This window comes from Scardinius erythrophthalmus (assembly GCF_964197995.2).
Source record: "Scardinius erythrophthalmus genome assembly, chromosome: 18".
Lineage (NCBI taxonomy): Eukaryota > Metazoa > Chordata > Actinopteri > Cypriniformes > Leuciscidae > Scardinius > Scardinius erythrophthalmus.
The window spans coordinates 36,621,981-36,636,814 of NC_138238.1; the positions used below are offsets into that span (position 1 = coordinate 36,621,981).

At 38.1% G+C, this 14,834-nt stretch overlaps 1 protein-coding gene and 1 long non-coding RNA gene across 2 annotated transcripts; both read left to right on the forward strand.

The window, feature by feature from the left end:
- Positions 1-9,939: 9,939 nt before the first annotated feature.
- LOC308706597 lies at positions 9,940-10,823 on the forward strand. Its single transcript, XR_014032051.1, has 3 exons — positions 9,940-10,040; positions 10,583-10,627; positions 10,724-10,823. It is a non-coding gene; the product is annotated as an uncharacterized lncRNA (long non-coding RNA).
- A 24-nt stretch (positions 10,824-10,847) lies between these two features.
- Positions 10,848-14,625, forward strand: LOC308706382 (uncharacterized protein; the record flags this gene model as incomplete). The annotated part of the gene is made up of 6 exons (XM_081391975.1): positions 10,848-10,858; positions 11,647-11,754; positions 11,848-11,901; positions 13,038-13,136; positions 14,258-14,311; positions 14,496-14,625. 6 exons carry the CDS (start codon positions 10,848-10,850, stop codon positions 14,623-14,625), a joined length of 456 nt encoding a protein of 151 aa, XP_081248101.1.
- Between the last annotated feature and the right edge of the window lie 209 nt (positions 14,626-14,834).

Below are 14,834 nucleotides of genomic sequence, written 5' to 3' on the forward strand. Positions count from 1 at the left end.
TTTGGGACCTTATTCACCATATCCCCCAGAGTTAGATCAGTCCATACGTACCCAAGATGGCGGCTGTGTCTCGTGTGACCTTGTTATTTGTACACGCTGTGACTATACAAATCACATCATGTAAATAGGAAAATGTTGGCGTTATTTTGTCACTTATTGAGAGTAGTATGCTAGCTGGAGCCATTTACCTCCAGTCTTTGTGCTAAGCTAGGCTAGCGGTGGGTGCGTCAGACAGAGTTACGGCACGCACGGAGATGAGAAGGGTATGTATGGACTTATCTAACTCTGGGGGATACGGTGAATACGATAAAGTCCCAAAAAGTCGGTGTGTTCCTTTTATAGAGGATAGCCTACAAGCAATGACACATAGGTTATAACCGTAATTAAACCAAACTATACCTGTTCCATCTCCATACAGCATATATTCTTTGGCTCTGTGGGCATTATTGTCCGACTCCGGGTCGAAATGAACACCGTTACTGAGAGTTTCTGTTTTGATATTATCATCATTCCGTGAGATGAGATTGTCCTGGCTCTGAGCGCAAGCTCGTGAGGCTCCGCCCCCTGTGTTGTGCAGCAGCAGCAGCTCATTTGCATAAAGGGCACACACTAAAACAGCAAGTTTTTCTGAGCCTCAAAAGTGACCATTTAAACATGCTGTAAAAAATGGTCTGTTCTCTGTTGGTTGTTTTCAGCTAAAACTTCACAAACACACTGGGGACATCAGAGACTTATTTTACATCTTGTGAAAAGGGGCATAATAGGTCCCCTTAAAAAAAAAGAAAAAAAAAAGAAATACTAGTCCCATACATACATCATTTCACGAAAGAGAAAACGGTTTGGAATCAAGGACAAAGAAATGGAGAAAGTATTGGTTTGAGTAGAGACATTTGTAACCAACAAAGGGCTATAACTCTAATATAATTAGCTCAAAGTGATCATATTCTCTGATTATTTCTCCTGTGTTTTCAGGCTCTTCTCTGATCATCCCTCTGGCTCTTCCGGTTCTGACCACTGGATTCTTATGGTGGTTTTTCTGTAAGAAGCATCAGTGTCGAGGTAAAACTCCTTAAATACTTTAGATGGAAAAACTCCATTTATTTTATTGTCTATTATTTTAATACTATAATAGTATTGTCCCTTGAGTAGATATACTAAAATATTAGGGGTGTCAAAATTTATCGTTTCTACGATGCATCGCGATGCAGACGAGGACGATTCGGTATCGGTTCAGTAATAGACCATAACCGATTATAATGTACTGACGCTTTTCTGACATCATTTGTCGCGTACGTGCTTTGTCGCGGTAGCATAAAATTGCAGATGGAGGAGGGACGCGAGTGATTAAAAATGCTCCAACTACTTTTAAAGCCTACATCTGGGCACATTTCGGCTTTGATGAACAACCTGGTAAGCACAAAATTAAGACAGTCACCTGCCGCCACCTACTGGCGGGTTAGTTTTAAAGTATACTTTTTTTCAAAATATTTTATTTGTATATTAGTTTTTTTTTTTTAAACAATCTCATAATCTCATTTAATACAGTTGTAATTTTTCAGTGTAAATGATTTAATTTGATTGGTAACAGCCAAATAGTGTCCTATTATTCTAATTGAATTTATTGATCAGATTTAAGAATTTGAAATGAAAGATGAAGCATACATTTAATAAAATTATGGGGAAAATGGCCTTTATAAAGATAGGAAAAATTATTCTGATAAGAGTGTTTTCCAACAGTGATGTAATGAAACAGTGACAATTTTAGTTTGAAGCGAGTAAAGCCTCTGTTTAGGCTATTACAATTACCGATTACAATTTTCTAGGCCGATTACGGCCAATTTTTTTCTCACTCTTATCTTTATTGTTTTAGGCAGATAAAACAAATAACATGGTGATCTCAGTTTTGAGTATGTTTACAAAATGCAAAAATAAAATAAAATGAACAATTAAACATAAGACAGCAACCGGATGTCGTGATAAAAAAATAAAACCATTCAGATTATACAGTTTCTAATGCTATTTTATATGCTATCCATTTGTCCCATTTTTCTTTAAATTCAGCTTCTTTCAATCTTAGAATAAAGGTCATTCTTTCCATGGCGAATATTTCCTGCACAATGTCCATCCACTGAGTATGGCTGGGTGGCACAGGTTTGAGCCATCTTCTTGTTATCGCTTTCCTCCCTGCCGACAATAATATCTTAACCAAATATTGATCATCTTTCTTTACATTGGACAAAAGGCCCAGATACATTGTTGTAAAATTTAATGGTACAGAATACTTCAGTACTTTGCAAAAAGTAAGGTGGACAGAAGTCCAGAAAGGTTTTATCTCAATGCAGTCCCAGAAAACATGCGTGTGGTTAGCATCCACAGTGCCACATTGCCTCCAACACATTTGTTGGGTTGACAGTTGTTTACTACGGCGGCCGAGAAGGGTCACAACACATACACATACACAACACATACAAACGCCACAACATATTCAGAAAACACATACAAACGCCACAACAACTGCATATTCAGAAAACAACTTCGTCGATTTCACATCACGTACGCTGCAAATATTCACAGCACGAGCAAATAGGGAAACGAACTGCAAACTGCAAAGACACAACGGAAAAGTTTCCAGGGGGGCCATAATCAGTGACGGACCGTCTTCGCAGGATTCATCTGAAATGAATGTGCACTTTTGAGCTTTTTATCAGAGCACATCAACAAGTCTGTCATAATAAAAGAGAAACACTTACCTCTTGTAGCCATAGATAACAAAAGCGCACATTCAGATGACGAAGCACGAAGACAACCGGATATATGCGGGTTCGTCACTGATTATGGCCCCCCTGGAAACATTTCCGTTGTGTCTTTGCAGTTTGTAGTTCATTTCCCTATTTGCTTGTGCTGTGAATATTTGCAGCGTACGTGATGTGAAATCGACGAAGTTGTTTTCTGAATATGTAGTTGTTGTGGCGTTTGTATGTGTTGTGACCCTTCTCGGCCACCGTAGTTTACCTTTAATAGATGGCGTGATAAAGAATCGAATGAAAATTTTCCAATTGAATTCTCTCCATTTTGGTGATGTCTGTGACATCTCACAGATTTTATACCATTCTTCATTTGATATCTTGGCAACTGCTTCTTTTTCCCACTTTACTTTGACATACAGAGTTGTGTTTTTCTGACAGGACATTAAGCTAGTGTACAGCTTTGAAACGATTTTGCACATTTTCTGTTGATATGCACCACACAAAGTCTCTAAAACCGCATTAGGTTCATTTCTGTCCTTAATTTCTTTATTATATTATTCTCTTAGTTGCAGGTATCAGAAGAAGTCTAGATTATCTAGACTAAATTTGTCTTTCAGATATTGAAAACTTCTTATTTCCCCATTATTAATTAAATTACAAAAGGCTGTAACCCCTCTATTGATCCAATATTTGAATTTTGAGTCATGCGTTCCTGGCTTGAAGTCTTTGTCATGAGCTACCCATCTTAATATTTTTCTTTCTTTATTCAATTTTAATTGTCATGCTACACTATACCAAATTTCCATTGTGAATTGTGCAATTGGGCCAAGTAATTCTATTAAATCGGTTGGAATATGGTCCTCTCCCATGAGTGTCTGAACATTATATCCAGGGATGCATGTCTCAATCTCTTTCCATCTGGCAAAATATCTAGGGTCACAACAGCAACACAAGTAACGCAATTGAGCTGCATAGAAATACATTTTTAAATTAGGAAGGGCCATGCCCCCCTTATCTTTCTGCAGCTGTAGTGTTGAATACCTAACTCTGGGCTTCTTCCCATCCCATATAAACTTCGATAACAGCTTATCCCACTCTGTGAATTGTTTTGACGGTATATTTACCGGGAGGGATTGAAATAAATAAAGTAGCCTAGGGAGGATGTTCATTTTTATCACATTTATTCTATCACTTAAGTCGAGTGGATAAGTAGACCATCTCTGGATGTCTGTTCTAATACTTTCGTTTATTGGATTGTAGTTAAAATTATATAGTAGTGAAGGATCTTTAGACAGTTTTAGACTAGCGTCCCGAGATAACAGAAAAGCAGATGTGAAAAAAAATTAGCGTAGCTGCTGTTCATAACAATAATGCATTCAATCTGATTCAACTGTGCTATAAAAGGCAAGTATTATGTGAATGCTTGGCTAAAGAAATGCGTCTTTAATCTAGTTTTAAACTGGGACAGCGAGTCTGAGCCTTGAACAATATCAGGAAGGCCATTCCACAGTTTAGGAGCTAAATGTGAAAACGCCCTCCCTCCTTTACTGGACTTAGATATCCTAGGAATGACCAGAAGCCTCGAATTTAGTGATCTTAAAGAGCGCGATGGATTGTGGGGCGATAGAAGTTCCGTTAAATTTAGTCAGCAGGCAGCGGCGATGCGAGAACACAGCAGGTGGCTAGCCTCAGGTCACAGGGATGGATGCATAGAAGACACTCAGCGGGGAACAGCAGCAGCACAGTCAAGCGTATCACTGGACACAGAGAGCTGGTTAGTGCATGAGTTGTAAATACTTGCTGCTAGATGGATTCCCCGACAGGACAGAAATAAGGTAGAGCAAGATAACAACACCGTTTTTCATTTAAGTGAAGTCAACGAACAATCCGACAAAGAGGCAGGGGAAAGAGAGAGAAGAAGTAGCAAAAGCAATCAGAGAAAAAAGGGGACAGGTGCGATGCACTTAGGGTAGAGTAGGAGAAGATAGGAAACAGCTGGAACAAATAGAGTGAGTGATTGATTGCGTGCGTGCGTAAAACAAGTGAGTGTAAAGAATGAAGTGACCAGGAGAGGGCGGAAAAGGATAGGAAAAGCCAGAATCATGACACAATTATCTCTATCTTTATTTTCTTTGGGAATCAGTGTAATAATTGCTTCCTTCCATGAGGGAGGGCTCTTGCCTTCTTTATGGATATAGTTTAAATCTCTAAGAAGAAGCGGCTTCAATTCTTCCTTAAATATCCTATACCACTCACCGGGGGAAACCGTCACTACCTGTGGCTTTATTTGCCTTTAGTCTACTTATTGCTTTATCCAGTTCTTTTGATGTAATTTCTGCTAATATTCTTTTATTTTGTATTTCTCCTATACAAGGAAGGTCTAATTTGTCTAGAAATGCTCTGATCGACTCTTTGTTAGGAGCACCCTCTAGTGAATATAATTCGCTGTAGTACTGATAGAAGGTGATTTCTATTTCTTTTGGCTCAGTTTGAAGCTTATGCGAGGTAGGGTCTTTAATTTTCAAAATTGTTGTTTGCGTAATTTTCTAGCGTGCAACTTTGTAGATTTTGGGCCTAGTTCATAATATGCTTGTTTTGTATATCTAGCTTTTTTCTCTACTTCATCATCTAAATAATTTTCATGTTGCATTTTCAATTTTTGAATTTCTTTTTGAGTGTCCTGATCTTTTTTCAAAATTAATTTTTCCTCTTTATCCTTTAAATCTTTAATTAATCTTTTATATGCTTCGATCCTAGTTTTCTTAATGTTTGTTGCCTTTGCTATTAGTTTTCCTCATAAGAAAGCTTTTAACGAGTCCCATAATATTGATGGATCCACCTCCCCATTGTCATTCTCTTCTATAAATGTTTTGATGTCCTGTTTGACAGATCCAACTACTGATTGGTTGTTAAGAAGGCCCACATTTAATCGCCATACAGTATTTTTGGGGTTATTCTCCAAGTTAAGAGTTAAATAGATTGCACTGTGGTCTGAAACATCAGTGACTCTGATCTTACATTCAGTTACCCAGTAGAAATCTTCCTGTCTCTTTATAAAATATAATATAATATAATATAATATAATATAATATAATATAATATAATATAATATAATATAATATAATATAATATAATATATAATAATGTGTATAGTCCCTCATAGTTGGGTGGAGCTTCCTCCAGACATCCACCATGCCCGTTTCCTCCAACATAATATTAAGTAATTTTGCAAGATTTCTTTTACTTCTGTTTTTACTTGTGGTATCTAATCTCAAATTTAAGACTGAATTCCAGTCCCCTCCACATACACAGATCCCTTCCGCTTCTGCTGTGAGCGTATCAAAGAAGTCTTTATAAAATGTTGTTTCACTTTCAGGTGGTGCGTAGATGTTAACCAATGTCATAAGATTATTTTCGATTTTACCCTTTGCTAGAATATATCGACCCTCCTTATCCTTTACTTCTTTGCAAATGTCAAACTTTATTTTTTCGGTTACAAGTATTGCAACTCCCCTCCTATGACTTTGTGAGTATGAGCTATAAAATATGTTGTAACCAAATTTAGTAAGTTTTTCATGCTCGAAAGCTCCTAAATGTGTTTCCTGTAGCAAGATAATGTGCATATCGTCTTATTCATCACCCTTGCCCGCTTTACTGGGTTACCTAATCCATTGACATTCAATGACATTATTTTAAGCTTTTGACTGTGCATCATAAATGTGAGGTGGTTCAGATTGGTTGCTTGTCTTAAAACCATCAACTTCGAACATGAACATTGTAAATAAAAACAGAAACAGAACTGAGATTAAAGCAACAAAACAAATAAACTGAAAAAGGCCTCCAAGGCAGGGTATTCGTAATTTCCCCATTTTCGCCAATCTAAGGTAAGAGGGAAAGCCTCCCTCTAAGAGAGGACCCCCTCCCAGAACCAGTGTATAAATCAACAAGAGCTTTTCCACTAATTCAACCTTAGGCGTTTTAGCTCCTTCAAGTCAGGCTATTTGAATCGTAAAAAAGGATGACAGTACTAGTGTTTACATCACTAACTGTCAATGTCCAAATGCAACTAAACACACAGCTCTTTGGATCATAGCTAGTACCTATTTCCTTCAGGCCTCCGCGTCTTTGTCTTCTCAGTTCAAGTATTGATCTTCCGTTGGAATTCCTGTAGCCGCTCCTGTGCTCTCTTGGCTGTCTCCCTCTCTCCGCGCCGATGCACGCGTTGCCATGACAATGTTTGGTCCAGTCTTCGGGTCGCTGATGTGCCGGTGCCGCTGGCATTATCCACTCCGAGATGGCCCCCAGGTAGAAGACCTCGGCGATGCAGTTCTCTTTCGGCTTCCTCAGCGCTGTTGTAGGTCTGTTGGCCGCTCTCCCAATGGATACGCATTCGGGTGTATGGCGTCTGGAAGCGGATACCGTTCTCTTTCAAAAAAAGCTTAACCTTTTTATAAGCTTTGCGTTGCTGAATCACGTCTGTTGTGTAGTCGTGGTCAAAAGAGAGAGTTTTATCCCCAAGCTGAATCGTCTTTTTCCAGGCGTTTCTGAGAACCGCTTCTTTGACTCTGTACTGAAGAAAGTTAACAACTATTGATCTCGGGGGGGGGGGGTGTCGGGGGTCGGTTTCGGGCCAAGTGAGTGGTGTGTGCGTTGTATTTGGGCATCAGTCCCTTCTTCAATAAGTTTTTCGCTCACCAACAGCTTCTCCACAAATTGAGTCACAGAGGAACCTTTCATTTCCTCACGAACCCCGTATATTCTGAGGTTGTTTCGCCTCCCCCTTGATTCCAAATCGTCAACTTTTCCAAGCAATGCCCTTTGCTCTTTTAGTGTCTCTTGGAGCACTTCATTTGCCGCTGCCGACCAACTTTCCAGTTCTTCAATACGCGCCGCCGCCTCCTCGAGTTTATTGTCATGATCTTGTAGGGTTAGCGTCGTAGAAGCTAACTGTTGGTTAATCTGTTGTCTGAATTCTGACAGTTCCTCTTTCACTTCTCTCTTTACATCTTCTTTAAACGATGTTAGATCGTCATTAGCGGAGTTCGAAGGTTGCTTATTTGATCGCTTATATCTTTCAAACTAGGTTGAGAAGTCGAGTCACTGCTGTGTGCGTTTATGTTAGCATAGTTAGCATCAAGTGTATTCGCTTCACCTCCTTTGCGTCCCTCTTGTTCTGCTTTTCCAGTCATCTTTTGGCTTCTTGTTTTAGCACCGCCGCTCATATTCCGAGTCTTTTACCAAAACTTAGAAAATATTCGCTGAATTCAAGGGGTTTTAATCGCCTGACTTTACGGAGCTCTCATTTCACACGTCCATCTTGTTCCGTCACATACCGGAAGCCCCACCGATTACGATTTTACATTGAGTTTGACCTGGCGATACAGATTTTAGCAGATTCCAATTTCATTTTTTTCTAACCACTTTACAGCACACACAAATATTTATTTTCTATTTTTTATTTTCTTTATTATATTTATATATATTTCTCTATATATATATATATTTTTTTATAAAACACCATATACTTTAACCAAAACCGAATAATAAAAACAAGTTGGGTAAAATTTCTATAAATATTTTTGAGTCTTCATTTTCTTTTCCGACACAGCCGACTCCAGTTCTCATTAAACACACTAGACAAACAAATTATGTGCATTTTAGCCACTTTTTGTGTGAAATCATGTTTATTTTTTTGTCCATCAAAAGTGTGCTTTCACTTAATTTGAGCGTGAGCAGCGCAGCATAAATAGACTCGGCGCTGAAACCCCCACTTCACTGCTGCTCACACGTTGCTCACGCTTGCGGTCTGAAATGGCAGTAATACACAAGGTTTCACAGTCAAACATGTGCGTTCTGTGTGCACATGTGATGCTGATGTTGCACGATGTTAATCATGTGGCGCCCGAGTGCATTTGGTCGCCGGTCATGGCCGATCACGTGAAAATCGGCAAATTGCGGTCACCAGCAGATCAATCAGTGCATCTCTAAAAGATTAGCATTAAAAGTAGAATGTTCAGATAGGCTATGCGACAAATTATTATAATGCTATTTCATAACAATACTAATAATAATAATATAAATATTTTTACGTTTCTTTCCCCCAACTTTCTGCGGCCCCCACTTTGAAAACCCCGGGCCTATACCAATTATTGCACCATGCTGTCACTAAATTTAATAAAATAGTGTTTAGTAAGGCTACCAAATGTTGTGACAATCACAATATCCTACACTTATTGTTTGTGAGTGTCTAGTCATTACCACTCTGATTCATGTCCGTTTCAGCCTGATGTTTCTGATGTTAGTTTTCATTTTTCCTTAGGCTACATGCAGAATGAGGAAATGGATAGCAGCGGTGCACAACCTTCGACCAGCGCTGCTGCGTTATCGCAGGACCATCCACCAATAACCACACAGAAGCCGACTCCAGCCACAGATGTGCCAGAGACTGAGCCAATAGTTCACAACGCTCAACCTTCGACCAGCACTGCTGTGTTATCTGAGAGAAACCCCAGCAGTAGCCCAAGAGATGGACCTGTGCAGATCAACCCAACAGGTAAAATTAATACAAACTAAAACTCACATGTATGCAGAAATTTAAATGAACTGCATTATTTTTACAGGACAATACTAATAATATCGTTTACATGTAGCACCTCAGTACGTCAATGGACTACTTGCACAACTACTTCCGCGTTCTAGTTAGTACATATCGGGAGTTTCCGGTTAGAGCGTTCAGTGCACCTCCGTTCATGAGAATGCAGATTATCACTATGTTTTATGGCTGCCAATTGAGTAAAACAGTGAATAATGATCTCTGTATTAATTATCTTGAGCCTGCTGAAATGTTGCTATAAATATATTTTCTTTCCAACTGTGCATTCTGAATAATACATAGCTAAATATATTTATCCACTAAGCTGCGGCAGTCCTATATGCACGTCTTCTCATGAACAGTTTTTTCTCTTTCTGACATGTCATACCTGTTGGGTTTACATTTTTAAATAAAAATTGACTATTAAAAGGATTGCTTGTGCGCGCTGGTGTTTAAAGCAAAGCAAATATTATAAATTTTATAACAATATTCTTTGGATAGAAGTGTCTACTAAATGAATAAATGGAAATACCCGTGGGAGTCACCCTCCTATAAATAAACTGACAATTCACTGTTTTCTTCTTCTTCTTTGGCTTCTGTAGGGAGAAACTGGCGCTGCTGGAGGCCGTGGTTCAGAGGGACCCCAGGGAGCCCGTGGTGAGCCTGGTAACCCCGGACCCGCTGGTGCCGCCGGTCCTGCTGTGAGTATTCGCATCACGAAACACCACTGTGTATTTGCTAGAAGGATTTTAAATGAACTACATTTCAAAAGGAAATTTGCTTGCATTGTAGCATCAGAATAATGGTACGTTTAAATTACAGTTGTAAAGTTGTAGATTCAAAAGTAAACTATATTATCTGCTAAATAATACATGGAGATACAACATTAATTACTAAAATAATTTTCTGTAAAACAATGTGTCTTCTAAATACAAATAAATCTGACTTGAGAGATTGTACGGAGTCAATGCTTTTGAGAAACTTTTGAAAGGATATGCAAAAGCATTGAAATATATTTTTTTCATCACCATGTCCCTTTAGGGACTCCATAAGTTTAAGATATCAATGGATAAATATGATCTTGTATAAAATGTACAAAAAATGCAGAAACGGATAGCCCACCTAAAGCTGAAATTATCTCCAAAACAAAGTGTGATTGGAGTATAATTTAAATGAATTTAAATAAGTTAATTTAATGGTGTGGAGAATCAGATGAACATGACTTCACTTGTTTTCTGCACAGGGAGCTCCTGGTAGTGATGGTGCTCCTGGTGGCAAAGGATCTCCTGTAAGTATTTATATGTAATAGATAATATCCCACACCAATCTGTCTTTATCTTTTATTTATGCTGTTGCAACGATGATTTGCAATGATGTTTTGTAGGGTGCTGCTGGTATTGCTGGCGCTCCTGGTTTCCCAGGATCCCGTGGACCAGCCGGACCCCCAGGCCCTTCTGGTGCTCCTGGCCCCAAAGGAAACAATGTATGTACACTGCATTTTATTAAGAATGCATGAAAAGTATTATAATATGTCAGTGCTTTCAGGATTGCAGATATGCTATCTTTAGTTTTGAGACTGATATTACAGGAGGCGTGACTTACGGCTGGATGCAGCACAGCACTTTTGCACAGATCCTCGCTCCGATATGCAGTCTGATCAGTAGATGCTATTATCCGAAAATCAAAGCCAGTCAGCAGATTATTGGCAGTCAGAATTGACACAGCAGTGTATGATGGGTACAGGCTCCGGCTTTAGGCTGTGATTTCATCCAGTCAGTGCAGATCAAGAATATTTGATATTTTAAGTTCGATTTTAGAACACGCATTATAGGGCTAGATTGAAAATATAGATTTCACGATTTTAATCTATTCTCATTTTGATGAACCAATATCGATTCTTAAATCCAAAGAGTCGATCTTTTAGTCTATGCTGTATTGAACAACACATTATTTGTAGTGCCTCCCATCCAAAAAATCGCAATAAGCTTTGTTACTTTTTGTTATGAAGCTCTCTAATTCTGCCAGTTTTATTATGAAATTCAAACAATAAGTAAGTTTTTCCCACTCTTTAATGTGCTGTGACAGATCGCTGTAGCCGTCTCAGTTCAAGCAGCACATGAACTGATCATCTTTTCCTCTTTACTTCTAGTTATAGCATAAATAAATAAGTTGTGTGGTGTATTCCAGCCTTTAGATGTTATAGATCTGATTAAAAAAGAACACTCTCTGTGCCCTTGAGCTAGGCACCATAATTTCCTAATATTTTCAGAAACCTGTGATAGTAATAGTTGCTGTTCTCTGTTTTAGGGCCCAGTCGGACCCCAAGGTCTCGCCGGACCTTCTGGTGAGGAAGGAAAGAGAGAAGCTCGTGGTGAGCCCGGTGGTGCAGGACCTGTCGGACCCCCTGGAGCCCGTGTAGGTCAACCTTACCAAAACTGTGACAGTTCGATTCCAGCATGCTTTTTATGCTTGTTTGTTTCTCACCTTTTGTCTTTTTTCTTTCGAAAGGGTGCCCCTGGCAACCGTGGTCTGCCTGGCAGTGATGGAGCACCTGGACCCGGGGTAAGATTACTGAGCTCGCAAATCAAGGCCGTGAATCTTGCTAAACTGACTCTCTGAACACTTTAGTAAATGTTTCATCTGGTAACCTTAAAATGTGCTTACTCTACCAGTCAAAAGTTAAAAGTTGGAATCATTAAGGCTGCATATATTTGATAAAAAATAAAAAAAAAAGTAAAATGTTTAAAAGGATCGTTTTCTATTTGAATATATTTTAATATATTACATATTATATAATATTACATTACAGGATGTATAATGTAATATTACATTACAGGATGTAATGTAATAATATAATATTACATTACAGGATGTAATTTAATCCTGTGATCAGAGCTGAATTTTCCGCATCATTACTCCAGTCTTCAGTGTCACATGATCCTTCAGAAATCACTATAATATGATGATTTGATGCTCAAGAAACATTTATGATTATTATCAGTGTCGAAAACACTTCATATTTTCATGGAAACCGTGGGGTAAGATAAAAAAAAAGAGATTTATTTAAATTTATTTAAATTAATAATTTTATTCAACACGGACACATTAAATAGATCCAAAGTGACAGTAAAGACATTTATAATGTTACAAACGATTTCAATTTCAAATAAATGCTGCTCTTTTAAACTTTCTATTCATTAAAGAATCCTAAAAAGGGTTTCCACAAAAATATTAATGCCATCAAAGGAATAAATTACATCTTAAAAAATATATTAAAATAGGAAACATATTCTAATAATATTTCACAATATTATTGTTTTTACTGTATTTTTTATCAAATAAATGCAGCCTAGGTCAACAGAAAAGACTTCTCTCAAAAACAATAATACATCTCAATGATTCCAAACTTTTGTGCACGTGGCAACAAACTGATTTTAAGTTAGAAATATTATTTAATAGGACTGAAATTACATAAGGGTATACGTCAAGTTTACATAGTTCTGTTCTGTGTAGTTTAACCCATATATCAACATTCAAATCTAAAATTGAAGGGTTTAATGTATTAATTAACAGCACAGCACTCAATCTAGCCCTGACTGCTCACTGTAATGCTGTTTAATGCGTTGCGAAGGAGCTGTCCAGGGTCCTGTAGAAGATTGCTGTTGCTGAAATACTAAAAGTGGCCATTTAAATCACAGGGTGCCCCTGGTGAGCGTGGAGCTAATGGACCAATGGGAGCTCAAGGAGCCTCTGGAGAGTCTGGTCGCCCAGGAGAGCCAGGATTGCCTGGATCTAAGGTGAGAAATAGGCTCTTTAATGGCAAGGCTTCTAAATGATCAACATGATCAAAACTTTGCTGAAAAACCTGTTGCACACAATCTACTACATGCCTTCTGTCATCTGAATTAGTGGTTTAGACTTTTTTTAATATTTGAAGATGAACATTTACTGGACTGAAGCAAGTTACTTATCCATACATCATTTTTAGAAAAATTAAGTTCAAATGGGAGAATCAAATATGATCCATCAGGCTTTTGATGCATCATCCTTGTATTGTATTGAATTATATGTTTTAAAACTACAGAGCTTTGATCATAAAACTAAGCATTTAAATATCATATTATTGGAAGATACAGAGTTATGACTGATATTTATATGCATTTTATGTAAGTAGTCTGCAGTATTTCATCTTACTTTTTGGCCACATGAATATCAGCATCCGAACCAAACTTCAGAATTGTGCTCAGTTTGGGCCTGAGGTGTTTTTTCCTCAAGTATGAGCTTCATATTCTCTCCATATCATACTATATGATCCATAAAAGCCTGATGTATAAATATAATTCTGTCACATGCCTGTCCTGTCTCGTGTAGCACATGTGGTGTTTGTGTTCCTGTCTCTGTTTTGACCCCACCCTCCTTGTTATCTCATTATTGGTTTCATTTGTCCCACCTGTTGTTCCTTCATTATCTGCCTGATTTGTCCCTTTTATAAGCTCCTTTGTTTGCAATCTTTGTCGGATCGTTGTCTTGTTTACGTCTCCCGCTTTCCTGTGAAACCCCGGTATGTGTTGTTTTTGAAGTTGTTGTTTTGTTTGAGATCATGTTTTCCCCCTTGTGGGTTTTTGTTTCATTTTATGTTTCTTTTATTTAATAAATCATTCTTTCTGCACTTGAGTCCTCTCCTTTAGTTTTCTTTAGTTAACGTGTTAAATTCTCAACAAAAACACTTACTCAAACTTTGTTTATATAATATATATTGTCTAAAGATTTAATAGACTGTTCCTTTTCGGAATATTATTTGATATGTCAGGTTTACCGGGTTTATTTCTTACTCTCTTGTGAAATAAAAAGATAATAAAAATATCAGATTTACAAACTGCTTAATGACATTTTTAATACCTTGATTTATTTCTCTTAGGGTGAGGCTGGTAAGGCTGGTGAGAGAGGTGTTGCCGGACCCCCTGGTGCTTTGGTACGTACTGAATCACACAGATTTGTAGTATTTTCTGAGCTTTTTGCAGCCTTAAGCATTGCTTTAAACACTTAGCCAAGTCTGGTAAACTCTTAGAAAAGAGGGTAATCTCCAGACAGTTGCTTGAATCATGTCTGAGCAGGTGCATTATGATGCAGTGTTTGTTTCTGTGTGTGTTTTTTAGGGCGCTCCTGGCAAAGATGGTGATATTGGTGCTCCTGGACCTGCTGTATGTGTGCTTAAACCTCTTCAATTTGATATGTGAACTGTTTCTGTTTCTGCTCCAACTTTCTCACTGCTCTGTGATCTCATAGGGTGAAAAAATTATACACCTCAATAAATGTAATTTTTTTTTATTTTCCGCTTTCCTCACTGCTCTAGTATACCGTTTCTGTTAGTCAGCTGGGATGAAATACAGCAGAATGATATTTCTAAATGTCTCACGCAGGGTGACCGAGGTTTCCCCGGTGAGCGTGGAGCCCCTGGACCTGCCGGTAACGATGGTGCTAAGGTAAGACTCCCA